Genomic DNA, 26,994 nt, shown 5'->3' on the forward strand with positions numbered 1-26,994 from the left:
TAAAAATATACTCTTAAATATATTTTTCTTCAAATACGCGATTAGACGCATGAATAATGGACTTCAGAATATATATATATATATATATAAAAAAAAATGTATTTTATATTTGATAAAAATGGTTGGCTAATTATAAAGTTGCAGTTCAGTTATAGAAAAGGAAAAAAAATATACTGCATTAGCTTATGTAAAAGAGTTCAATTAGTCCATACTGATCAATAGAAAATCTTTATCCATCTCTCCTTGGATCCTGAATGGTAAGACAGGGGTGATATACTGTACGCTTGACAGCATGTGTTCATCTTGCAGGCTGGAAGGATCCTGGGTCAGTTGGCGACGTGCAGGAGAGAGTGGCCCCCTCCATCGTGTCATGTTATATGACAACTGTCCAAACGATATAGGGAAATTACTGCTGGACACATGTCACATGGTGTAATCTCTAGAAGCTTTCAGATGGATAAATATACCATACTATGTCAGCACTTATGTATATTCAATATGGATATCTTAATATTTATTCCTTATAAGAACTTTATCGATAAGCTATGCCCTCCAACATAAACAGAACTGTGAACATATATAATATGTCCTACTATAAAATGTTTGATAACTAGATGTATTAATTTTAATGTTTTTACATACACACACGGCTCCGCTCCGTACACCTCGTACACACACTGCTCTGCTCCATACACCTTGTACACACACAGCTCCGCACCATACACCTCGTACACACACGGCTCCGCTCCGTACACCTCGTACACACACTGCTCTGCTCCATAAACCTCGTACACACACAGCTCCGCTCCATACACCTCGTACACACACGGCTCCGCTCCGTACACCTCGTACACACACTGCTCTGCTCCATACACCTCGTACACACACTGCACCACTCTATACTACACCTTGTACACACACGGCTCTTCTCTGGACACATTGTACACACATGGCTCCGCTCCGTACACCTCGTACACACACGGTTCTGCTCCGTACACCTCGTACACACACGGCTCTGCTCCGTACACCTCGTACACACACGGCTCTGCTACATCCACACTGTAAATCCCTCCTGACCCCACACATAAACTTCCCCTCATCCAGCACCATGACAACCAGCACAGCAGAGTCCTGCATACACTGAGGAGCTGATCATGTGACCCCTGACTCCTCCCCTCCATGTGACATCATCACAGGTCCTGTAAGCACAGAGCAGCCATATATCTAGAATATCCATGTGGTCCTGTAGTTGTGTATGGTGGTAGCCGGGGTCAGGGGTCGCCCGTATTTGGGCTGATTTTCGGTCTATACCGTCCCCGGGGTCAGAATCTGTCGGCCATTTTTTTGTAGCCACTCTACTTTGTGAGGTTTTGTAGTTTCCCGCACATTTCGGGTTATGTCCTCCTCAGGGCAGTAATGATAGAATGAAGCCACTGTGTAAGGTAAGTGACACTGAATAATTACATGTAATGCGCAGTTATATAAGTATTAGGCCCTGTGTGCACTCTGTGGTTTTGCTGCATGAATTGCTGCAGAAAATGTTAATAACCTTTCTGCAGTCATTCTCATATGGTAAAAAAAAAAAATGCTGTGCGCACACTGCGTTTTTTTCACCAACAGGTTTTGCTGCGAAATTTCTGCTGCGGAATTAATGTGCATGTCACTTCCTTTCCGCACGTACCTGCGGTATTTTACCCCATTGACTGTAATGTAATCATGAAATACCGGAGGGAATAACGCAGGTAGCAAAATGTGTTTCATCGCGTTTTCCTGCGTTATTCCCACGGTATTTAGCGTTTTTTGGGACATAGTGATCATCACTACCCTGTGTTTTGCAAGGAAGTGATGCCACTGGGAGAGGAAGAGGAAATAGAGCAGAAAGAAAATACACACATATCACACTCACACACAGACACACACATATATAATGCACAGACACATAGAAATCAGAAACGTACTTTCGGAGGGCTGGTATTTGGCCAGATGCTGCTCCCCATATAAAGTCTATGGGCCAGAATCGGGCGCAAAGGGGTAGGAGCAAGCGCTACATACTCACTGATCACCGGGCGGCTGTCATACTGCTCCAGCGGCTTCTCCAGCTTTTGAAAATGCCGGCCGCTTATTAATCCATCTCATATTCACTGCTTCCACCGCCCACCTGTGGCTGTGATTGGTTGCAGGCAGACACGCCCCCACGCTGAGTGACACCTGTCTCACTACAACCAATAATTGCTGGTGGGCATGTCTATATCGTGCAGTAAAATAAATAATTAAAAAAAAAAAAAGGTGTGCGGTTCCCCCAATTTTGATACCAGCCAAGGTAAAGCCACATGGCTGAGGGCTGGTATTCTCAGGATGGGGAGCCCTACGTTATGGGTAGCCCCAAAGCCTAAAAATATTAGCCAGCAGCGGCACGGAATTGCCGCATACATTAGATGCGACAGTCTTGGGACTCTACCCAGCTCATACTGATTGCCGTGATGCGGTGGCAATCGGGGTAATAAGGAGTTAATGGTAACCCATAGTTGCCACCAAGTCCCAGATTAGTAATGACAGTGTCTGACATGCCATGACTAATCTGTAAGTGACAGTAAATAAACACATACACCAAAAAATCCTTTATTGAAATAAAACACAAAAAAGCCCCCTCTTTCACCACTTTATTACAATCCCCAAATACCCCACCAGGTCCGGCGTAATCCACACGAGGTCCCTTGACGCCTGCATACTGATACAGCGGCGTCTGAGAGCTAGTACTCAAGGCAGCCTCATTCCATGAACGAGGCTGCAGGGGTAACTCCAGGACATTTCTCACGGTCAGTGATGTCAACAGATTACCACTCGCGTGACCTTCAGGGCCTCACAAGCGGTAATAGAGTGACGTCACCTACCGGCAGTGACCCTGCGAGAACTCAGACCCAAGGTCCCACAGGGACAGAGAAATACTGTTGGGTGGGGGGGAAACACATACATCAGAAATAAAAGCTGTAATATCTATCAACCTAATCAACCTATCCATTATCTATCTATCTACCCATCCATTGTCTATCCATTATCTATCCCTCTATTTATCTATCTATGCATCTATCCATCTATCCATTATCTATCTATCAATCAATTATCTATCTATACATCCATTATCTATCCATCTATTATCTATCCATTCATCTATCTATCCATCCATTATCTATCTATCCATTATCTATCTATCCCTCTATGTATCCATCTATCTATTATCTATCTATCCATCCATTATCTATCCATCCCTCTATCTCTATCTATTATCTATCTATCCATCCATTATCCATCTATCCAAATCAAATCAAATATGCTTTATTGGCAGGACCAAAAAACTATTAGCATTGCCAAAGCAAAAAAAGAAGTGTGAAAGGGGAGTGGGTTAGGGTTGTGGGGATGGGGTGTTGGAGCCACAATTTAGGGAGTGATGGCCCATTTGGAAGTCTTTAGTACCCCTCATCTTATGACAAGTGGAGACATATTGGGCGGCGATCTCCACCATTGATTCCTCTTCCGTCAGTAGGATGCGGAGTTTCCTCTCCTCGTCCATGAATGGAAAGTCCGGGGTATGAGCGGTAAGTTTCTGGAAGTGGGAAGCCCTCACTGCTGAGTATTCGTCACAGTGCAGTAGGAAATGCGCCTCGTCCTCCAGAGCCCCCTGCTGGCAGTGCTGGCACAGTCTGTTCTCCCGCGGCTTGTATGTATGTCGGTGCCGCCCTGTTTCCACCTCCAGGCTGTGGGCACTCAGTCTGTACAGGCTCAGGGTCTGCCTTTCTTTGGGGTGGCATAACCTTTCCAGATATGGGGCCAGAGTGTAGTCCCTCCGCAGTGACCGGTAGATGATGAGTTTCTGGGAGTTCTCTAATTCACTCTTCCAGTACTCTATGTATTGCATCTTGCAGCTCTCTGAGATCTCTTTTATTTGGGGTTTTGTCAGGGTGTGTTGCTGACTTTGGCTGTACTGGCTGCCGGGGTTCCTGGCTTGCTCTGGGCTCCGGCTCAGCAGGGCTTTATGATGATAGGAGCTGGGGTTGCTGTTCTGTATGTGCGCCTGGTGTGATAGCGGCCGCTTGTGTATACTGAGCCATAAAGGGAATCGGTCCAGCTCTGCCCGACAGGCTATGTTTGAGGTGCTGCGATGGACTTGGAGGAGATATTTGCAGAACTCCATGTGGAAGACTTCAGTTGGGCTGGAATCCCACTTTGTGTGGTCTGGGTAGGTCACTGGGCCCCATACCTCGCTGCCATACAGCAGTATAGGTGTGATGACTCTGTCGAATATCTTGAGCCAGACTCTCACCGGTGGTTTGAGGTGGTACAGTTGTCTTCTGATAGCATAAAAGGTTCTGCATGCTTTCCCTTTTAGGGTCTCTGCTGCTTGCTTAAGGCTCCCAATTTGGCTTAGCTCCAGACCGAGGTAGGTATAGCTGCTGGTCTTCTCCAGCGTGGTGCCATTTAGTGTGAGGGAGGGAGTAGAGGTTTCGTTATACTTCCTCTTCTGAAACACCATGACTTTGGTCTTCTTTTGGTTTATGGGCAAAGCCCATGTGGTGCTGAATGTTTCTAGCACAGCCAGACTATCTTTGAGGCCTTTCTCGGATGGGGAAAGCAGCAGGAGGTCATCTGCGTACAGCAGGATCTTCACCTCTCGGTCATGCAAGCTGAGACCTGGGGCGGGGGAGGATTCCAAGGCTGAGGCCAGTCCATTTATGTAGATATTGAATAGAGTTGGGCTCAGGCTGCAGCCCTGTCTTACCCCGCGGCACTGCCGGAAGAAGGCCGTCCTCTTTCCATTAACCTTCACGCTGCATCAGTTCTCAGAGTATGAGCTCTTGATCACATCGTAGGTTTTGCCACCTATTCCACTCTCCAGGAGTTTAAGGAACAGGCCTGGGTGCCACACTGAGTCAAAGGCCTTCTTGAAGTCCACAAAACATGCAAATATTTTCCCTGTTTTTTATCGTGGACGTGGGTCTTGATGAGGCTTTGCAGGGTGTAAATGTGGTCCGTTGTGCGATGGTTTGGCATGAACCCAGCTTGGCTTCTGCTGAGGGTGTCCCGCTGGGTGAGGAAGGTGATGATCCTTTTATTAATAATGCTGTTAAACAGTTTTCCCAGAATACTATTAACACAGATCCCTCTGTAGTTTGCTGGATCATATCGGTCTCCATTCTTGTTGATGGGCGTTACGAGACCTTGATTACAGCTCTTTGGGAAGTAGCTGCCACTCAGGACATGGGTGAATAGTTTAGCCAGTGCTGCATGTATATCTATGCATTTCATAAATTTGATTCTGTCTTTTATTTCCAGCACACTGGTATGTCCAGAGGATTTTGGAAGTCTTTGATTGTCTCCTCCATGTCCCTGAGTTTAGTGGTTAGGTGGTCCTGTTCTGGAGTTAGGTCTTCTTGTGTTATATTCTTGTAGAGGCCTTTGAAGTAGCTGTGCCAGATGTTGCCATTTTGGATGTGGAGGGTGCTATGCTTGGACTTCGTGCCAATATGACTCCAGGTTTTCCAGAATGAGTTGTCCTGGAGGGAGTCCTCAAGCTTCTGTAGTTCTTGGGAGATGTGCCTCTTTTTTTTCTCCTTGAGAATGCGCTTGTATTGCCTCTGTAGGGTGTCATGAGCTGCTCTTGGGTCCCTGTTTTTGGGGTCTCTGTGTTTTTGGTTGGAGGCTACCCTTAGGGAGTTGCGTAGTGACTTGCATTCTTTGTCGAACCATTTTTGGCCTTGTTTGTTTGAAGGTTTCTTGGGGTTGGTCTTTCTGATGCCTGATAACTCTGTCATGATATATAGGATGTTGTTAAAGTCATTCACTGCCCGGTTGACTCCTTGCTGGTTTGATGTATAGCGTCTTGTGTTGAAATTTACAAGTAGCTCTTGGATCTCGGTTCTCTTGCTCATGTTGGTGTATTCAGTGGATAACTGTTTAGGCCATTTGTAGGATGGTGTCAGGTTGTGGAGACCGGTTAGGTGGGGCTTATCTGTGTATTGCTTGTCCGTGGATCTCATGTACAGCAGTGTCTGGTTGTGGTCTGACAGGTGAGTTTCGGGGGTGACTATGAAGGCATTTATTTTTGCTGGGTCCATGTCTGTTATTGCATAATCCACCACACTGCTGCCAATGTGGAAGTTTAGTGTAAATCTCCCTAATGAGTCCCCCCTGATGCGCCCATTCACTATATATAACCCCAAGCTCCGACACAGGTTCAACAGGGTTCTGCTGCTTTTATTCACCACTCTGTCAAAGCTGTTTCTTGCTGTCTGTACTGAGTCACTATAGAAGGGCCCCTCTCCCATTACATATGTATTTCCGTCAGGTGACAGGTAGTCCTTCTCTGCACCCGTCCTGGCATTGAGGTCTCCGCAGATGAGAACTCTGCCCTTGGACTGGAATTGGGCTACCTCCCTCCGTAGGCCCTCATAGATGTCTGGCTTATAGTATGGGGATTCTGATGGAGGAATGTAGGCTGCGCAGAGGTAGATGTCCTGCTGAGAGGTGAGGATGGAGCTGCCTATCCTCATCCAGATATGGCTTTCTCTTCTTTTTACTGCCTTGATGTGATCTTTAATCTCCTCCTTGTACCATATTAGTATTCCCCCTGAACAGCGGCCCTGTATGGTGTTCTTGTTTTCTGGGCAGAGACAGAAAATTCCCTATATCCTATGGGTGCCAGGGATTCCTCCTCTGTCCGTACCCATGTCTCCAGAAGGATCTGGATGTCAATGTTCTTTAGCCTTTGTTTGAAGTCTGGGTCATTTGTCTTGGACCCAAAAGCTGAGGCATTCAATCCTTGAATGTTCCAGCTGCTGATAACTAAGGATGTCATATTTGGTCAATATACCTTATAATGAAGAAAGATTTTCATAGGACATAACAGGTTCTTGTGGTAGAGGGTTTGGGTGTCATGTTTTAAGGGTGTCTCATGAGTTGGCCGCACAATGTTTTGAGCAATGTCCTTATTTCTGCCATGTCACTGTTCACTGTTGTTTTGTAATGCCATTGTGGGGCATGTGGTCTCCTGTGCCCTCTATCCATTATCTATCTATCCATCCATTATCTATCCATCTATCCATTATCTATCTATCCATCCATTATCTATCTATCCATCCATTATCTATCTATCCATCCATTATCTATCTATCCATCCATTATCTATCTATCCATCCATGAGGAAGAAGAAGAAGAAGACACACTTTTTTATTCAACATGCTTTATGGCATTGAAGGCCTAAAAACATAGGTACCAACCCACGGCAATACCGGGGTAAAACCGCTTGCGGATTTTGGTGCGTTTTTTTACCACAGGTGCGGTAATCTTTCAGAGGGTGCGGAATTTTCTTAAGAAAATTCAATTTTCTAGCGCGCACAGGGCCTTAGGGTAATAAGTGTGCCGCCCCTGCAGCGGTTGAACTACTCGGACGGGGTTGCTGCTGTGGCTCGAGGGTCTCCGGACCCGGCGCCTCAAGTGTAGGGGAGGACAGCATACTCACTCAGGCAATGTTGGCAGTGCTGCGACCGCAAAGCAGACTCTGACACAAAGGTAAACCAAGTCTCTGGGTGCCGCTGCCACTTCAGGGGAGCTCATCCGGGAGTCCGCTCCCTTTGGTATTGCTGGTGGTCTGTACCTTGCCTCCATGCACTGTATTTTCGTGTCTGTTGTGACCCCTATGCTTGAAGTTGTCGGGGTCCCACTCCCCACTGTTAAGTAGTGATGTGCTCTCGATGGCTGACACTTGGGATTTCAGTGGGCTGCATAAGCTGGAAAGCCCTATCCCCCTCGTTGTGTTGATGCCTTCGATCTCTGAGCTCTTGGGGAAAGTCCATAAAGAAACTATCCTCCACAGGTTAATTATCAGGTTGCGTGAAGCTAATCCCTGATCTAGGGTCCAGTACCCCGTCGTGCTCGGTCCGGTTCGGTTACTAGGTACTCCAGTGCCCGCTGTTCCCCAAAACTAAGCCTGGTACCTTTCTCCAATACCTTGCGACCGGGTCTCCGACTCCTTCGGTCCCAGACCACCGTCTGTGACTTAGCCAAAAGTTCCCAGGGAGCTCCAACTCCCAGCTCTTCACTGTCTGAGGGCTAACACTACACTGACTAAGCTCTGCTCTCCACTTCCTCTCTCTGACTTCCTCCCTCCCTCCCACCAATCTGCTTGACACCTAGGCGAGTGGCACTGTTCCAGCTAGACTACCCACTGGTGTGGTGTGAGGTGTGACTAGGGTTTGCATGCTGATAGAGCAATAACAAAAGTTAGAATCCCAGAACCATGAGGGTTGAGTCCTGCACCAAAAGATAAAGAGGGTGCAGTACCCTGTGACACCCTGACTAGTTCAGGGGCGTCACAACAGCAGTTACTGACAATGACAGGAGGTCACGCGGACGCTATGGGGCCCGTGAATCACCACTGTTACCCTCTCTCTGCCGGCGTCGCACTTTCATCTGCAGATACCGGGCAAAAAACACTCCAGTTTTGCTAAATGGCAAAAAAAATGTACAAAAAAATCTGCTGTATATAAAACAGCTCAGTGTGAACTTGACAAATTTTGCAACTTTTTAAGAAGTTGCAGTTGAATTGTCCAAAAACATCTGAAAATCCCAAACCACAGCCGCGAGCAAAACACAAACAGATGAACAAGACTTTAGGGTGTATAAAAAGAGAGATTAGATCCTGAGATCCCAGCGCATTGTTACCCCTCTAAAAATCACTTGAGAGATGAGCGGATCCATGGAGGTTCGGTTTGCCAGCAACAAGCAAGCCTAGCTCCACAGGCTCGAGCATGATCCAGTCACTGATTGGCAGTTTGAGCCTCAGCCCACATACAGCCAGCTAAAAGCAAATCACTTCTGGGGGAGGCTGGATAGACTTTTTTTTTTTGTGGTGCACACAACATCCAAGCACGCTATTGTTACCCCCAGTGTGCACCATTCAAACAGTGCAAGCAGCTTCCACAGGGCTGTGCACCAAGCATACCTAACCACAGTGTTGCTCTCACGAGTTTTGTTCGCACATAAAGCATCCGATCCCCGAACCTTGATTTTTAAATTTAGTGTTCGGTTCGAAAACCGAACCTCAGGTTCACTCATCTCTACTTGTGTAGGAAAATGCACGCAGCAATCTGTATTGTGGTGACTTTGAATGATTAGCGATGGGACACTGTTCTCTACTGGCTGAAGGAAGAACAATAGACCGGGAATGAAAAATCACTGAGAGTATAGAAGGCTTGCAGTTTGTTTCCGGCGGACAGCTTTTCAGAGGAGGACGAGGCCAGGAAGTGGAGTTGTGGCTAAATCCCAGTGTGTAGAAGGACCTGTGAGTGTTACCGGCTTGGCTAATGTGCATGACGGCTTATTTGGTGGGCATGGTAATGTTTCCTCCCGTCCACCATAATCATGCAAGGGGGTCTTACTCCCAGGCCCCCACTTCTATTATTATAAACTCTATGCCCACGTTGACTTAGAAAAAAAATGTTGATTTTTGGTTTCAGCTATGTTGGTGGATACCCCGCCTCTTCTGGTCACATGGGCGTGACGTCAGCAGAGGCCCCTCTATCCATTGGGATTTAGACGTTACCCAGGAAGAGGGAGGGAGGAACAGAGAAGAAACGCCTGGGAGTCGACCGTAAAAGGAGTTCTGGCGAAAAGGATAAGCAGCACACAGACGTGCAAGCTGAAGGGAAGAAGGAGGCCTCCTGTGCAGGAGATTTGAGCGGCAGATAGACGGCTTCGGGGAATACTGGAACAGGTAGTCTGCACGTCCCGCACCCTCACACCTTCCAGCAAGACCCTGGATATAGCCCTCAACACCCCCAAGACCCTCACACTGTCCAGCAAAACCCTGAAGACAGTCCTTGAGACAGCCCGTGGGGTGTCCCCTCCTCCAGCCGGTCAAAACCGTGGCCCTCCGGCAGCCAAAGTGCAAGAGGGACCTCCGCCACCACCTCGCCCGAATCAACCTGAGAGGGGCGGCATTATCTGCTGGACGTGTGAAGGAAGAGATCACCTATCCCAGAACTGCGCCACATGAACAGACACACCACGTGGGCAGGAGTAAAACTAGCCAGCCCCACAGTAGAGGAGTATACCGGGGGGCCCGAATTCATCAGAACAAGAACAAGGCTCCAAAGATTTGTTGGCTGATTGGCCCACCACCTGGGCAGGACTTGAAGGGCAGCGAGTCTATTACTTGATGGATACCAGATCCCAGGTAACCACCATGCCTGATGAGTTTTTCCACCGGCACTTCTCTCATGTTGCCTGCTCAAGCGCAGCACCCACTATCCGATTAACTGCTGCCAACGATCTCCCCGTAGCTGGAGTAGTGTGGCTGAAGATAAGGATTTGTGGAAAAGACCTGGGAAGGAAAGGGATCGTTTTGGTGAAAGGCCCTGTCCGGGACGGACCTTCCATGATCTTGGGAATAAATGTCCTAATTAAAATAGGACAGTTCCTAGCTGAGGATCCGGAGGGGACACGCTGGACCCGGAGACCCAGCAACACCCAAATAGGTGAAGTCTCCAACAGCTCATTTGGGTTTGCCCGATTCAGGAGCTCCCTGCGGCCTCCCACTACTTGGGGAAGGTCGTGGTGCCCCTCGAACTGAACTGAATTTGTCAGTAGGGTAGACGGTGCTCACCATGACGGATCAGGCATAATTGCTCGTGGAAGGAGTCGAAGTGCAAGTGGAACCTCTGGGAGTGGCGGAGAAGATCCGAGGGCTGCTGGTCGTACGGACCCTGGTGACGGTCCAGCAGGGGTGGGTGCTGGTGACGTGCCTTAAATTGAATGGAGAAGGTGTGCAGCTCGTCTCAAAGAGAGAAGTGGCTGGGATCTCCATAATGCCTGACACACACCAGCAGGAGCCGTGGAGCTGGTTCCCGTCAGGGGAGATCCGTGGACCCTGTCCATGGCCCTCACCCAGAGAGCAGAGTTACGCAGGAAGTGGATGCACCCTCCTTGAACACATGGAGACGGATCTCACAGTTTTCCTCCAAACAAGTTAGGCAGGGGGAGGAAATGCTGAGGCAGTACCAACCCGTGTTCGCTCAACATGGTGATGACTTTGGGTGCACCACCGACATTCAACATGAGATTCCCACGGGGGACACTGCCCTCATCCGAGAGAGGTACCGATAGATTCTAGTTTGTATCAGGAAGTGAAAGAACTGTTGTCACACATGCTGCAGAATGGGGTGATCCGGGAGAGACAGAGCCCTTGGGCGGCACCAATCGTCTTGGTTAGGAAGAAGGATGGGACATTTCGGTTCTGTGTAGATTACAGACGGCTGAACTCCTGCACCGTCTGAGCCGCCTGTCCCTTAATGGGAATAGAAGAATCCCTATCGGCCTTGGTGAAGGCAAAATAATTCTCTTCTCTAAACCTGGCAAGTGGGTACTGGCAGGTTCTCATGGCTGAAAAAGACCTGATAAAGATACCCTTTATCCTCACAATGGGGTTGTTTGAGTTTAACCATTTAGCCATTTGGGCTAAACCCACACCCCAGGGACATTCCAGCGCATGATGTAGAGGTATCTGGGTGACATGAACTTTGAGTCAACCTTGATATACCTGGATAATATATTTATTCTTCCACCTTCGAGTAACATCTTTACCTGCTTAGTAAGGTGTTGGAGCGACTGCGGAGGCATGGGCTGAATGTCAAACCCTGGAAGTGCTGCCTGTTCCAAAGAGAAATTGAATACCTCGGGCACACTGTGTCCAGCAAGGGGGTATACCCAACTGCAGAAAATGTCGCCGCCGTGCAAAAATGGCCGATCGCTACGACACTGAGGGAACTCCAGGCTTTCCTAGACTTTGCCAAGATCATGGCACCTCTGCATGTGCTTTGGAGAGGTACGGCGAGAAATGCCTGAAATAGGCCTCTCCAGTGGGGTCCTGAACTCGAAAAAGCCTTCTGGGCCCTGAAAATTGCTCCAACTACTGCCCCCATATGCAGACTTCACCCAGGTGAACTGCTAACCGTGGACGAATACAAAAATCAAATTAATCAGGAAAAAACAAAAACCACAAGAGTGGTTGGAAACTAAGCTGACCGCAATGCCCTATCTATCGGACAACACTAGAAGTAGCGGTGGGATGTTCCTAAAACACCTAGACACCTCGTCACTGCCTAAAAAACTTGCTACACCTCAAAGATAGAAATGAGGAATCCTAAAAGCTGAGGCCCGACTTACTAGATACAACAGGACAGGATAGATAACTGTTTGCGGCCAGCAAAAAATACCAAACTCCTGATAGGGCCTTTTTTCTAAGACCACACAGTCTTCCCCCGCTTTATCAGGTACTCTTGTGCTAGACACTTTGAACAGAGCTGCAGATATAATGGGAAGAAACAAAATCACAGAACAAGTAATATTCTAAAGTGCAAGTAATCCAAATCAGAACAGGGAGAAACTTCCTTTCTTCCTGAAGGAAATGACCTCCCAAAATGGCAGAGAGCCAGATCCTCACATACAAGAAAACAAACGCAGAACAAAATGGGGAAAAAACACCAAAAAAAACAGAAAACACCCGTAGGTGCAAAACCAGCAATTAAGCAAAGAAAACCTGCAGACTTATCTGGAGTGAATTCTGGCGCAGGATAAATTGAGGAAACTGAAGGACAAACTCCAAGCCATCTTCAGAGGCAGAATAAAACATTTATCATCGGCAGCAGCTAAGCAGAAACTGCTCTCCTATATACACTAGGCTGGTCAGCAATAGGACTTCCTGGATTCCCAATTAATACCAACACCTGTTTGAGTCACAGATTCAGGCTCGGCTTCATTACCATTCCTGACCACCAGAAGAAGCTCCAAGCCAGCACCCACTCGTATGACATTCACAACACCCAGCCCTTCATATTATAAACTGACAGCAGTCTCTATGGGCTGGGAGCGGTGCTGACTCAAGTTCAGGAGGGAGGAGAGAGGGTTGTAGCATATACCAGTCGTTCCCTGCCAGACTCGGAGAAGAATGCCGATAACTATAGATCATTCAAGCTAGAGCTGCTGGCCCTGGTATGGGCGATGACTGAAAAGTTTGCTGAATACCTGTCAGGTGCAGACATCCAAGAGCACACTGACAACAACTCCCTCACTCACCTAGAGAATGCAAAACTGGGCGCCCTGGAACAATGCTGGGTTGCCAGAATTCTTAAAACACACCTGCTGATGCGTTGTCCGTCATGACCCAGGGGCAATCGATGCGAGATATTGATGAAGAGCTGTAAGGAGATGAGACACCCGACTTTAAGAGCTTTGCAGAGGAGCTGGTGAAGGCCCAAGCAGCTGGGGAAGAATCTCGGCCTACCCGAGTCTTGGGACTCCCTAGGGAGGAGTGGGAGCGTTTACAGCAGGCTGACTATGAGCTGGCCAAGATACGTACCTGGGTGACCCTTAACCAATGACCCTGTTGGGAGGAAAGAGAGGGCCTTTCAGTCATGGCTCTGCAACTCTTTGGTCAGTGGGAGTGCCTTGCTATGAAGTATGGGCTACTCTATCGGTGGATCTGTACCGCCCCGCGCTCGACTGCAGCCGAGCCGCTCGGATCCAGGCTCGTCGGTAGGTGGCTCAAGCGCCTCCGGACCCAGGGTCACTTTGCTCTGAAAGGGGACTGGCGCTTTGAATGGGACGTAGGTTTACGGCCGGGGCCGTGGTTTTCATTAAGTTCGTGACGCCACCCACGGGTTGCGGTGAATGTGGACACCACTGCTGCTGTTTACTAGGCACCCGGGGAAGATGTTGCGCAGCAAGGTGTTAACCCCTCCGTGGGTAAGGGTGATGGCCCCGGGACCCGGTTGGGAAGGACGTGCTGGTGTGGTGCAGGGCGGTGTGTGGCCCAAGGGCACAGTTGTACTCACGATGATTGACACACACAAGTCTCTGGTAAACCAAGATGATGATGGTCGGTGCCCACAGCCGGCTGCGTCTGGTCCCCCACCTGGTTTGGTGGCCTCTGCCTTTCTCCTGCACCGTGTTTGTGTAGCTGTGGACTGCCCGCGCTTCAGCGACGGGAGTCCGCTCCCCGGCTTTGTGGATGTCGGGAGAGCCCTTTGCCCGCAGACGCTGGCCCGTGGGATCTCTCTGCATGTGCGGTGGCTTTCTATCCCCCTCGGTGGGCTGTTGTCTTCAGTCGGGACTTGGGTGGGAAAGGACCTAAAGTCCAGACCTCAATCAGTTAATTAACTCGGTCCAGTAGTTTCTGGACCTCATTTCAGGGTCTGAGTACCCCCCTTTGTGCTCCGGTTTCCAGTCGGTTCCCCGGTTCGGTACCAGCGGGCCACTACCCTGTCCCGGTCCCTTATGGTTCCACCGAGCCGTCTTCCCGGCTCCTGCAGGCTGAGGCACCGTATGCCTCCTAGCCAAAGACCTGTTGTCAGACTTTACTCCTCTACTCCACCACACTGCACACTCCAAACTCATCTGACTGTGTTTTTCCTGCCGCAGGACCTGTGAACTCCTCGGTGAGCGTGTCCAACCACCTGGCTCCGCCCCCTGGTGTGAACATCAAACCCTGAGGGAGGTGACTAGGGTTTTGTGTTTGGCTGATGTTACCTATTGAGGGACTGGTCTTGTCTGGGGCGCTATTTGTGACTACCTGGCTAGTCCAGGGCGTCACAGATCCAGTTGCCAAAGGAGTTTGGGACCATCTGGCAAGTAATGATCCCAGACGGAACAGTATTGCGCCTGGCTAAAGAAGCTCATGAGAGAGGGTCACACTTCGGAGTGGAGAAGACTTTCCAGTGGCTGCAGCGGCTGATAAATCAGTTACGTTGGGCAGTTTAACACGTTTGCCGGACATGTCGACAATGTGAATTAGCCAAGTCCTCTGAACAATGGGCCCCCACGCAAGTGTTGAGAACATTTGAACCCCTGGAGATACTTATGGTTGACTACCTGATAATTGGTCCATCCCGCAGCGATTTTGAATACTGTTTTGTGATGACGGACCACGTGTTGAAGTTCGCTGTCATGACACCCACGAGGGATCAGACAGCCAAGTCTGCTGCCCGGGTCATCTGCCGGGACTTCTTCCACGTGTATGGGTGCTCAAAGAGAATTCACTCCCATCAAGGAGCGTGTTTCCAGGGAAAGGTGATGAAAGAAGTGCGTCGGCTGTATGTCATTGAAAAGTCTCGCACCACTCCTTATCACCCCTAATGGAATGGGGCCTGTGAACACTTCAATAGAACACTGCTGCATATGTTGTGAACTCTGGAAGACGATCAGAAAGGGAAATGGAACAAGTTTGCATGCCACCACCGGGAATTCTCCGTATATCCTCATGTTCGGCTGGGAGGGCCGCGAGATCACCCAGATGGAGCTTGGCCCAGAGGAAAATTGGCTCTGGTCGGACACATCCATGTGGGTACTGGAGCATTAACGTCTTCTAAGGGCCGTCCGGTAGCTTGTAGAACATAGATTCCGGGAGCTTAGCCATCCTGACGTGACTAGGCACCCTTACGCCCATCAAATCGAGTGCTAGTGTGGGCCAAATGGCTGCTGAGTAAACTTGACTATCGCTGGGCAGCTGTGCTCTACCATGTGGTGAAGAGTGCACCCCTGACAATCCGGTGTATGAGGTACGACTTGAAGGGGAAGAGACAGGCCCTAGCCGAGTTCTACATTGGAATATGCTCCGCCCCTGCGTGTCCGAGACAGATGAATCATGGCCTCAGTGCTCACCAAAAGGGCGAACACCGGTCATCGGAGGGACCATGGGCAATGAAGAAGGGTGGTGGACGCCTCCTGTCGAACCGCCTGGGGTGGCGCACCCACTCCCAGCACCAGAGGAGTTACTTGAGGGTTGACCATATTACAATTTATTACAGTTTTTTGTGTTCTAAAGTTGTATTCCAATAAATATATTTTATGTTCTATCTAAATATTTTGATTATTGTATCATAAAAATGATTAAATGTCTGATGTTCACATTGTACTACAATAAATTTTTCACTTAACTATAAGCAATATATGTGGGAGTCGGAGTCGGTGCAAAGGAAATTGAGGAGTCGGAGTCGAAGGTTTGGTTTACCGACTCCACAGCCCTGTTGCTTTCAGACCTCAAATAATAAAAAGAAAACAAGTTCATAATCATTTAGACACAACAATACTAATAATGGTTTACCTCAGGAAGAGTTCGGAAATCAATATTTTGTGCAATAACCATAATTTTTAATCACAGTTTTCATGCATCTTGTCTGCTTTCCACCAGTCTTTCACACTGCTTTTTGGTGACCTTATGCCACTCCTGGCCAGTAGAATGAGGTCTTCTTTGGTTGGAATTCAACTGACACTGTAATTGAGATGTAGAGAAGCTGATTTTTATAAAACTGTGCAGTTGTCTCTTAATTTTTGTTAGAGCTGTATATAGTTTGTTTCGGTGTGAAATTATGGAAGGTCTTCTTTTTTGTTTCAAATTGATTAAAGATGAGCGAACCTGTTTGATAAGGGTTGGAAGTTTGGTTTGGCAAACAGTTCATTAAGCGTAGCGGTTGTTTGGTATGGCTTGGCAAACCAAATTTTGAAAGGTGAAGCAGCGTCCACCCTTGTGGTCGGTGCAGTGACGTCGCTGACCTGTACCAGCCCCACACTACTGTACCTGTTTCTACACCTCCTCCACCTCCTGCTGCACGGATGTCCTGCTCTGAGACTCCATTATTATTGATTAGGCTTGATAAGGGTCTAGTTGTCCATAGCAACCAATCAGAGCTCAGCTTTTACTTTACCTCACCAGTGTAGTTCTGCAGTAGTAAAGAGGCGTGGCCTATGACTGAATGGAGCAGGTCTCTTGTGCACTGCTCAAGCCAATCAGTAGCTGTGGGCATGTCTTCTTGCCATCCAAGCTTCGGACGGAATGACAGGTTTTCCATTACAGTGGTACCTCGCTTAACCAGTAACCCACTTAACGAGAATTTCGCTTAACAAGCAAAGCTTTCTGTAAATTTGTAACCCGCTTTACGAGAAAGCTTTGCTCTTTGAGCAAAATCCTCACAGCACACACTTTCGGTTCCATACATCCACCGCGCTCTGACCCGCATTTGCAGTCCACAAAAACACACACATGTGCGCACAAACACGCACGCACACACATACAGTATTATGCTCACCTTACCTTCCGTTCCACCACCGGGCTCATGGTTCTTGTAGTTCCCGGGTACATTGCGATGTGCTCGCGGTGAACTACAAGTACCATGAGGCCGGTGGTGGAACGGAAGGTAAGGTGAGCATATAATATGTGTACCTTCCGTTTAATCGCCGGTCTCCTGGGTCCTGTAGTGCGCCGCTCCGCTCCGCTCCACTCCAGGTATCCAGGCATCTATAGCGACGAAGCAGGAACTTCCTGGTTCCTGTTACCGCTACTCAAAGGCAGCGCGCTGGCCAATCAGAGGCAAGCGGCTCTGCCTTTGACGTCAGCGCTCTGGCAGGAAGTTCCGCCCTCGTCGTTATGGTTACCCGATACACGGCCCGCACCGGAGAACAGCAAGTCCCAGGAGACCGGCGATGGAACGGAAGGTAAGGTGAGCATATAATATGTGCGTGTGCATGTGTGCTTGTGTGTTTTTGTACATGTTTGTGTGCGTTTGTGCATGTGTGGAATGATAGAATAGGGGACCAGGATTGGACATTTAACACATTGTGGAACGAATTGTCAGCATTGCAATGATTTCCTATGGGAAATCTTGCTCTGCTGAACGAGTAACTTGATTAACAAGCACAGTCCCAGAACGGATTGTTCTCGTTAAGCAAGGTTCCACTGTATATAGTGAATGTTCCATACATGTGAGCGTCATTTCTGTGGCCAGTAATTTAATATAACGTCTTCAATACTTATATTATTACACCGTTTCTTTATGATGATACATTATCATCTTCTCCCCGTTCAGCTTCCTGCAATATCGGATCCTCTCGGTGGAGATCCTGTATAGAAGAGAATTCTCCTGATTGCCCCGTGAAGGATGGATATGGACAGGGACAAGATGGCGGAGAGGATATTACAACTCACCCTAGAGATCCTCTTCCGGCTTACTGGAGAGGTGAGAGATTCTGATGACGTCACATTACATCATTCTTATCTATGGGAATAACAGATGGACAGAACTGGAGAGGTGAGGACTCTGGAAATGTCTGGAGTGAGATTTATTACTGTGTCTCTCCATAACCAGGATTACACAGTAGTGAAGAAGATCTCTAGTGAGCGCTGTCAGGCCCCTTTGTCTGAGGGATGGGGAAGACCCCTGAGCCCAATCACGGGGCCTCCACCTCACCCCCCGATACATGAGGACATCAATGACCAGAAGATCCTAGAACTCGCCTACAAGATGATTGAGCTGCTGACTGGAGAGGTGACACTGCTGGGAATGCTGGGACATTATACAGTAACGCTATGAAGGGATCGGGGGTGATGGTATCATTGTATGTGTCAGGTTCCTATAAGGTGTCAGGACGTCACCGTCTATTTCTCCATGGAGGAGTGGGAGTATTTAGAAGGACACCAAGATCTGTACAAGGACGTCATGATGGAGGTTCCCCAGCCCCTCACATCACCAGGTAATAGACAGGACTAAATACACACGGCCTATAATTATCTGTATGTAAGGAATGAATTCAGTCCCTGTATGTGCCTCCTCCAGTTCTATCCAGTAAGAGGACAACACCAGAGAGATGTCCCCGTCCTCTTCGCCCACAGGATTGTAAACAAGAAGATCCCGATGTTCCTCAGGATCATCAGGTAGATGGAGAGAAGGTGCCATGAAATATCCCTATGATGTGTAGACGGCTGTGAAAGTCTTGTGCTCAGTCTTGTTTTATCCACCAGTATTATATGTTTTATACTTGTGTAATGAGAGCGGTGGAGATGGCAGGATTAGAGCTGATCATAGATGTGACTTCTCCATCTGTCTGTGACTTTTACAATACAGTGGAACCTTGGATTACGAGCACAATTTGTTCTGGGAGTCTGCTCTTAAACCAAGTTACTCTTATATGAAAGTGAATTTTCCCATAGGAAATAATTCAAATGCAGACAATTCGTTCCCCAACCCAAAAATATTTACTGTATTTATACAAACTTATTATAGTAATACAAAATAATGTCCTGTATTCATATAAAATTATTACAGTGCACTAATAGAAAACTGTACAGTACAGTAAAAGCATCTAAAACAAATTTAACTGCATGTTAGCTTACAAAAGAATTGTTGGTGTCCAGGACGTTCAGTATAAGCAATGTGCTGTACTGGTTAGAAGAAAGAAAGTAGAATACTGTATCCACAAATGCAAATTGATAGACATGCTATATAGTATATACTGTACTGTAAAATGGTATATTGTATACAGTACATATGTACAGAAAGTTACCTCCGGAGTGGGTCAGAACGCGGTGAAAGGACGGAACCTGAAGTGTGTGTGGTGAGTTTTTGCTTTTCTTGCAAAACATTGCTATTAAACCAAATTACAAATTTTTTAAAAAGCTTTGCTTGTCTTCAAAAACGCTCCCAATCCAAGTTACTTTTAATCCAAGATTCCACTGTATTTGTTTCAGGGTGAAGATCTGCCCCATAATAATACTACAGAGACATATGTGAGGGGTGATGAGCGGAGTAAAGAGGAGATTCTTTCAGATGACGGTGCAAGTGAGTAGTAGCTTCTATACTTATTTAAGTATAAATATAAGTCATTTTGGACGTGTCAAGATCAATTATGTGTATGAAAAAATAAATAAAAAAATATATACACACACATTTTGTTTTAACCTAGAAGCAGAGTTTTTCGTGGCAAGACGGGGTTTTCATGTTTTGTGTATATGCATGTGTTTAAAAATTTTTTTTTTTTTACATATGTAACTTTTTGTTAACCTTTTTCTGAATATTTCTTACTTTGATGTTTGATCTCATGTGTTGCAGTACAGTGTCTGAGACCTGTTAGTTTCTCATGGACTCTGCCTTTTAGACTCTGCATATAACTAAGTCTAACAGGAATACAGTACCCTGGGGTCATCAGATGACTATGGGGTGCGATGATGCAGGGTGTTGCCGATCATATACAGCTGTATCCCACTGGGGGCTCTATAGACTTAATACTCGGCAACATGAAAAAGAGGCACTGACGATTAAGGCTGCCGTTAAAATACGTATTGGCTATCATTAAGGGGTTAATATATGTAAAGCGATGTGGAATTAATGGCGCTATATAAATGAATAAATAATATCATCTATTAGTCCTTGCATTGCTGTCTGCAGTTTATACCACTATATTCATCAGCTAATAAATGAATTTTAATGCAATTTGTTTCAAGAGGCAGCATTACTGAAAAAAAAAAATGTATTTTTTTCTTGACAGATGACTGTGTACCAAAGGGAGATCTGCCATTTACAAATTTTGAAGCGGCTAATTATGGTATTACGCCATATATATATGAAGAGTGTGACCTAATTCCAGATATACAGCCAGCCGTTCACAACAAATATCTATCATCTATTCCTTATCAACAGGACCTATCTTCTGATTCATTACAGACTATTAAGCAAAATGAAAATATTAAAAGGGATGCTGAACATCAAAACACTCATACTGAGGATAAACCATATTCATGTTCAAAATGTGGGAAATGTTTTATTCATAAATCAAGTCTTACAGAACATTGGAGAATTCACACAGGAGAGAAGCCATTTTCATGTGATGAGTGTGAGAAACGTTTTACTTACAAACGAAATCTCGTTGCACATAAAAGCGCTCACACAGGAGACAAACCATTTTCATGTTCGAAATGTGAAAAATCTTTTAGCCTTAAAACAAGACTTGTTAATCATATGATAATCCACACAGGAGAAAAGCCATTTTCATGTTCAGAATGTGGAAAATGTTTTAACAAGAAAGGAGTTCTTACTGTGCATCATAAAATTCATACAGGGGAGAAGCCATTTTCATGTCCAGAATGTGGGAAATGTTTTAGTAGGAAATCTGATTTTGTTAGACATGAAATAATTCACACAGGGGAGAAGCCATTTTCATGTTCAGAATGTGAAAAAGGTTTTACCAAGAAATCATATCTTGCTGCACATCTGAGAACTCACACAGGGGAGAAGCCATTTTCATCTTGAGAATAGGAAAATGTTTAACAAAGAAATTACATTTTCTTTAACGTCAGAGAAATTAACAGATAATTAGAAATTTCATATTTTGTAATATTATTTTATTGATGAATTGTGCATGATCATTTTCAGTAAAAGTTAAGTTATAGTCAAAGTTAAGTCACAAGTCTTAAATGAAATTTAGAACAATAAATAATAATGAGGAAATGTGCTGTATGCAATGACCAATAAATGTCAGCAAGTAGAATGTATAGAACAAGACAAAATATTTCACCATGTATGTAAAATATTTCACCTTTATGTGAACACTATCACTGCATCTTAAAGGGGCAGATCAGCAATTCTCTGGTGTGTGTGTGTGTGTATATATATATATATATATATATATATATATATATATATATATATATATATATATATTTGGGACAGATGCTGACATGATGATGGCAAATGTCAGACACCAAGCATGTCACGACTAATAATTTTCATGTCTTATTAATCAGATGAGACTAAAGCTGGCAACATTATGGAGTAGTGACCGTAGTGCTGAATAAAGCATATTTTTTACTTTTAATATCTCCGTTGTGGAGATATTAGCTTGTACAGTTTAGGCTATTATTTATGTTATGTTATAATATATCAAAAAGTTGTTTGTGGGAGGGTGTATATGTTCCCCTAAATATGACTAACAATCCTAAGTAGGCAGCATCATGAAGGAGAGAAAAGAATACACCCTCTCCTCACTGATGTGTGCAGAAAATATGTAGAAATACAGCAGCATTACATATTATAAACACCTCCAGATGTCATCTCATGGCAGTCAGTGTGAGTGGAGGAACAGAACTGATAGCAACATGATTAGTTCTGGAAGGGTATGTAATGATATATAATTCTGCTCTGCTTTATCTCTACACAATAGCTCCAAAGATCAGTGAGTAGTGTGTTGTCACCCTCATGCAGTGGAAGAAGTATATGCCCCAGAGAAAAATTTCTGGTAACTCCCACTTAAATTATACCAAATTATGAACTAAAGTTTACAAGATAATATCTCTACAACAGTGATGAGAAATTAAATTATAATAACTGCGTATAACTAAGCACTGCAGCCACTATACCGTGATGTGGCCAGTTTGTTTGAGTGTGTGGTTAAAACTAATATGAAGCCAATATATCTGAGTTATTAGAATTGTGTGACAATTTCATGTGCTGAGTTAGGTCTTATTCAGATATCTGATTTTCACATAAGTGTGCTATCCATGCTTTTTACAGATGATAGTTGTAACTTTGAGTATGGCAGGGGTGAGGAACCTCTGGCACGTGGGTCGCAATGATCTTTTCTGCATTTCCCAGGTATATTCTTGGGGAATGCTGTATTTTACCCGGCAGCCGCGTCTTACCGGCCCTTTAAGCCCCCACGTGCGTAGCGAAGGACGTGCGCAGTGAGAATGTGCGTGCAGCGTTCACTACTAAACACTGCGTGCACATACCATTAAGCCAGTGGCGTACTGATTACTTACTTTGTGGGCTGGGTTAGGGCATGATGTTCCCCCATCCCACAAAAGATGAGGAGTAGCAGCCTCCCCATCCCCAGTGCTGTATATGACCCCAAGGCCATGACTGTCTCCCAGTGATGTAAATACTCTCAAGGGATGTTTGTGCCCCTCAGTGATGTCTGCGTCCCTGCGTCTTGTGCGATGTATATGCCCCAACGTCTTTGATGTATATCCCCAGCTCCTCCTGTGATGTATATGTCCGCAGCCTCTCCTGTGTATATACCCCAGCCTCTCCTGTGATGTATAGATGCCCCCAGCCTCTCCTGTAATGTCTGTGCTCCAGGCTTTCCTGTGATGTTTATACTGTTGCTCCCATATTTTCAGTGATGTCTATGCCCATATCCCCTCCTGTGATGTATATGACCCCAACCCCTCCTGTAATGTATATGCCCCAGGCCCTGCTGTGATGTCTATATCTTCAGTGATGTGTATGCGCCCATAGTCTCCTGTGATGTATATACAGCAGATCCAGTGTCTCCTATGTTTTCTACATGATTTACCAATCTTATCACAAAGAGTTGACTGCGCTCCAGACCGAGACAAACCTGGAAAGCAGTTGTGAGTCGCAACATGATCAATGTCATCTAACGTCACAGCCGCACTAAAGAGAAGCAGCTGCAGCCACTACAGTAGGGGTAAGTTAATAATTGTTTGACCAATGTGACGACGTTGTCCCCAAGCGTATGGGGAACCACGCGTCAGGTAGCGGGATTAAAGCACACCAGAGCAATTTGTCACTTTAACAGTCCATATGGTTTATTAGCAGCTCCATAAACCATACCATGTCATATAACCCAAAAGATGCCGTTCCTTGGCTTTCTCAGCAAAGACCAACACACATCGTAAAGTCAACACTGTTGGATTTCCCACACAGGTCTTCCTGACCCTTGTTAGTATTCAGACTCTGGTTTCAATCCTGGTTACCTTTCTCTGAATGTGGATAGTGTCCTTACCAGGTTCCCCCTTGCTTCAGCCAGGCTTTACACATGAACATTCCAGCCCATACCTTCTCCAGAAGGTCTCCTTGGCAGAGCAAACACCCTGCTTCTGCTCTCACATTCTGCAGCACACACACTCCCCACATGGTCTCACTATGTGCTCCAGCAGGTCCATTTCCTTCCAGGACCCTGGTAGACAGCCATGTGATCACAACAAGACACATGATATCCTCCCAGACACACCCCTGGGTGGAAGGTATGTGGATGGTCAGTCCCTCCCATCGCTTCTGACCATCCCATGCATCTAGCCCTGAAACATGTTACCAAAAGACGTGTGGAACCAGTGAATACTCCCGGTTCATGGCAGAAGTTCTCTGCTACACCTACCAGCCATTTGCAATATTACCGAGCGCCATCTTACACCAAATATAGCAAGGTAATTTTCAAGTTGATATATTAGTAAAGCTCCCGAAGGTTGTTAGAAATCTCCAAATGGCGCTTGGCATGAAAAAGGTTCCCACCCCTGGTCTATGGCATCATTCACATTTGTGATTTTTCTCGGACCGTACGGTCTACGGAAAAACACAGGACGCATTTCTGATTTGATCCATGTGTCAGATCAAAATCGGCAATGCAAGTCTATGAGTCAGTGATAAAAATGGTAACTGGTGAAACACTGATCAATATCTGGTCCAAAAAAAATCTGTCAATTTTTATTGTACGTGAGAAAATCTGACATCTCAATAAGCCAATAAGGGCAAAACTTATGTCTGTTCAGTGTTGTCCTGAAGAGAATTCAAGATTTACTTTTCTTTTTCCATTACTTGCAAATATGTTGAGAACGGAAGTTTGTAGAGAGCTGGAACCTGATCTAAACCTTTCCGAAGTGTCTGATTGGACTAGCCAAGCGTTTATTAATAGCCATTCTATTATATTTTGCACCAATCACTCTCAAATTATTCAGAACCCCTCGCCACAAAGCAATGGATGAGAACAGCTCCTCCCCAGGGACTCCCAATTAACGGTTTCCATTACAGGTGTAAAATTCAGAGTGAAAACATAAGCCCTGAAAAACAGGGACTTGCCTGTAGATTCATGACGACTGTTATTCACTGCAAACGCTGCTAAATGTAAAGCCCAAAACAAATCCCCAAAGGGAAAGAATCGTACACACACGGTTCCACTCCATGCACGCACCTTGTACACCTGTGATTTTGCTCAGCACATGTTGTACACACATGGCCCTGCTTTTCACACCTTCTAACACACGGTGCTGGGAGTTGAGCTTCACTCCATCCTCAACCCGAAAAGGTCCCACAAGTTCATCTTTGATGATACCAGCCCATACCAGTAACCCACCTCCACCTTGCTGGCGTCTGAGTCAGAGTGGAGCTCTCTGCCTTTTACTGATCCAGCCTCTGGCCCATTCATCTGCCCATCAGAGTCACTCTCATTTCATCAGTCCATAAAACCTTTGAAAAATCAGTCTTAAGATATTTCTTGTCCCAGTCTTGACGTTTTATTTTATGTTTCTTGTTCAAAGGTGGTCGTTTTTCAACCTTCCTTACCTTGGCCATGTCCCTGAGTATGGCACACCTTGTGCTTTTTGATAGTCCAGTAACGTTGCAGATTTGAAATATGGCCAAACTGGTGGCAAATGGCATCTTTGCAGCTTCACGCTTGATTTTCCTCAATTCATTGGCAGTTATTTTGTGCCTTTTTTGCCCAACACGCTTCTTGCGACCCTGTTGGCTATTTGCCATGAAACGCTAGATTGTTCGGTGATCACGCTTCAAAAATTTGCAATTTCAAGACTGCTGCATCCCTCTGCAAGACATTCACAATTTTGGACTTTTCAGAGCCCGTCAAATCTCTCTTCTGACCCATTTTGCCAAAGTAAAGGAAGTTGCCTAATAATTGGCTCTCAAGCTTATACAGCTTGGAGTAGGATAATATGTATAAAAAGTATCATGTGATCAAAATACTAATTTGCCTAATAATTCTGCACACGGTGTATGTCATATATGCCTTTCCTTCTATGTATCCTGCTTTCTCTACATCTGGTATGTGTGTACTAACCACTAGAGTTGAGCGATGTTCGAGGTTCGCCAATTTCATGTTCGAGTGATTTTGGGGGGTGCTCGAGATCGAACTCGAATGCGAGCTTTTTGCTAAAAGCTGGATAGCTCAAGTTACGTTCGAAAACGGTTCGATCAGCAAAAAGCCTAGCTAGTTACTAGCTGGCTTTTCACTGTAATAGTGTGAGTCACTCTGTGATTCACACTATTATCTAATTTCAGCGTATAGTGTGCGGGGGCGGCGCATTTAGATCAGTGCTGCTGGGATAATGGCGATTGCCATTTTTTTTTTTCCCTAAGTGCGCGTGCAGTGGGGCGGACCAGCATGTCAGCCAATCCCAGACACACACACACAGCTAAGTGGTCTTTTTTGCCAGACAAGCAAGTGCATGTGTCATAGGCTGTCCATGTCACGCTTTCTGCGTGTAGGTGACAGTCACCGCTCACGCAGCTCCTGTTGCCGCTCCGGCTGTGTACGCTATACACACATCGCTCTACAGATTAGGGACAGAAGTTTATTTCAGCCCTTTTCAGGGCTCTTTTCTTCGGGCTCAGAGCCATAGGTGACAGTCAGGTCGGTGGAAATGCTGTATACAGCTTCAGATAATAGCGTCTGTGTACCTAAGCTCAGGTAATTCCTTGCTGCATTTCACCATTAGGAGGGATAGAAAGTGAGGCTTCCTTTCATGTCCACTGACCTAGAGAACCCGGCCACTGTACCCACCTGCCCACTTTTGCTACGCTATTTTCTAGCAAACAGTGCTGACACTTAGTAGCATCCAAAAAGTGGCTGCTATACTCCATTGTTGTCCCACTGGTGCCAAGCAATTTCCAGCACCTCTGCATTCAACCCTCATGCACATTTTGCTACGCTATTTTTATAGCAAACAGTGCTGAAAATTAGTGGCATCCACAAAGTGTCTGCTATACTAATTTTGTGTCCCACTTGTGCCAAGCAAGTCCCAGCACCTCTGCATTCAACCCTCATGCACATTTTGCTACGCTATTCGTATACCAAACACATGTCGTAGACAAATGGCTCTGCTCCGTACACCTCGTACACACACGGCTTTGCTCCGTACACCTACGGCTCTGCTCCGTACACCTCGTACACACACGGCTTTGCTCCGTACTCCTACGGCTCCTCTCCGTACACCTCGTACACACACGGCTCCGCTCCATTCACCTCGTACACACACGGCTCCGCTCCGTACACCTCGTACACACACGGCTCTGCTATATCCACACTGTAAACCCCTCCTGACCCCACACATAAACTTCCCCTCATCCAGCACCATGACACCCAGCA

At 46.2% G+C, this 26,994-nt stretch overlaps 2 protein-coding genes across 2 annotated transcripts in view; both read left to right on the forward strand.

Annotated features, from left to right (window-relative positions):
• Positions 1-21,337, forward strand: part of LOC142313052 (uncharacterized) — a 101,888-nt gene extending 80,551 nt beyond the window's left edge. Inside the window, exons 16-19 of the mRNA XM_075352038.1 lie at positions 18,456-18,573; positions 18,657-18,754; positions 19,568-19,658; positions 20,365-21,337. Coding sequence (XP_075208153.1) covers positions 18,456-18,573; positions 18,657-18,754; positions 19,568-19,658; positions 20,365-21,125 — 1,068 coding nt within the window. The 3' untranslated portion in view covers positions 21,126-21,337. The remainder of the gene's footprint in view (positions 1-18,455; positions 18,574-18,656; positions 18,755-19,567; positions 19,659-20,364) is intronic.
• On the forward strand, positions 1,207-18,503 carry LOC142312387 (oocyte zinc finger protein XlCOF29-like). The gene is made up of 3 exons (XM_075351330.1): positions 1,207-1,442; positions 17,910-18,059; positions 18,189-18,503. Exons 2-3 carry the CDS (start codon positions 17,982-17,984, stop codon positions 18,411-18,413), a joined length of 303 nt encoding a protein of 100 aa, XP_075207445.1. The 5' UTR covers positions 1,207-1,442; positions 17,910-17,981; the 3' UTR covers positions 18,414-18,503.
• Positions 21,338-26,994: the final 5,657 nt, after the last annotated feature.

Source organism: Anomaloglossus baeobatrachus, chromosome 5 (assembly GCF_048569485.1).
Source record: "Anomaloglossus baeobatrachus isolate aAnoBae1 chromosome 5, aAnoBae1.hap1, whole genome shotgun sequence".
NCBI lineage: Eukaryota > Metazoa > Chordata > Amphibia > Anura > Aromobatidae > Anomaloglossus > Anomaloglossus baeobatrachus.

Coding starts and splice junctions, on each gene's coding strand:
- LOC142312387 (XM_075351330.1), top strand. CDS start 17,982: ATGGATATGGACAGGGACAAGATGGCGGAGAGGATATTACAACTCACC. Junction 18,060..18,188: donor TCTTCCGGCTTACTGGAGAG/GTGAGAGATTCT, acceptor CTCCATAACCAG/GATTACACAGTAGTGAAGAA.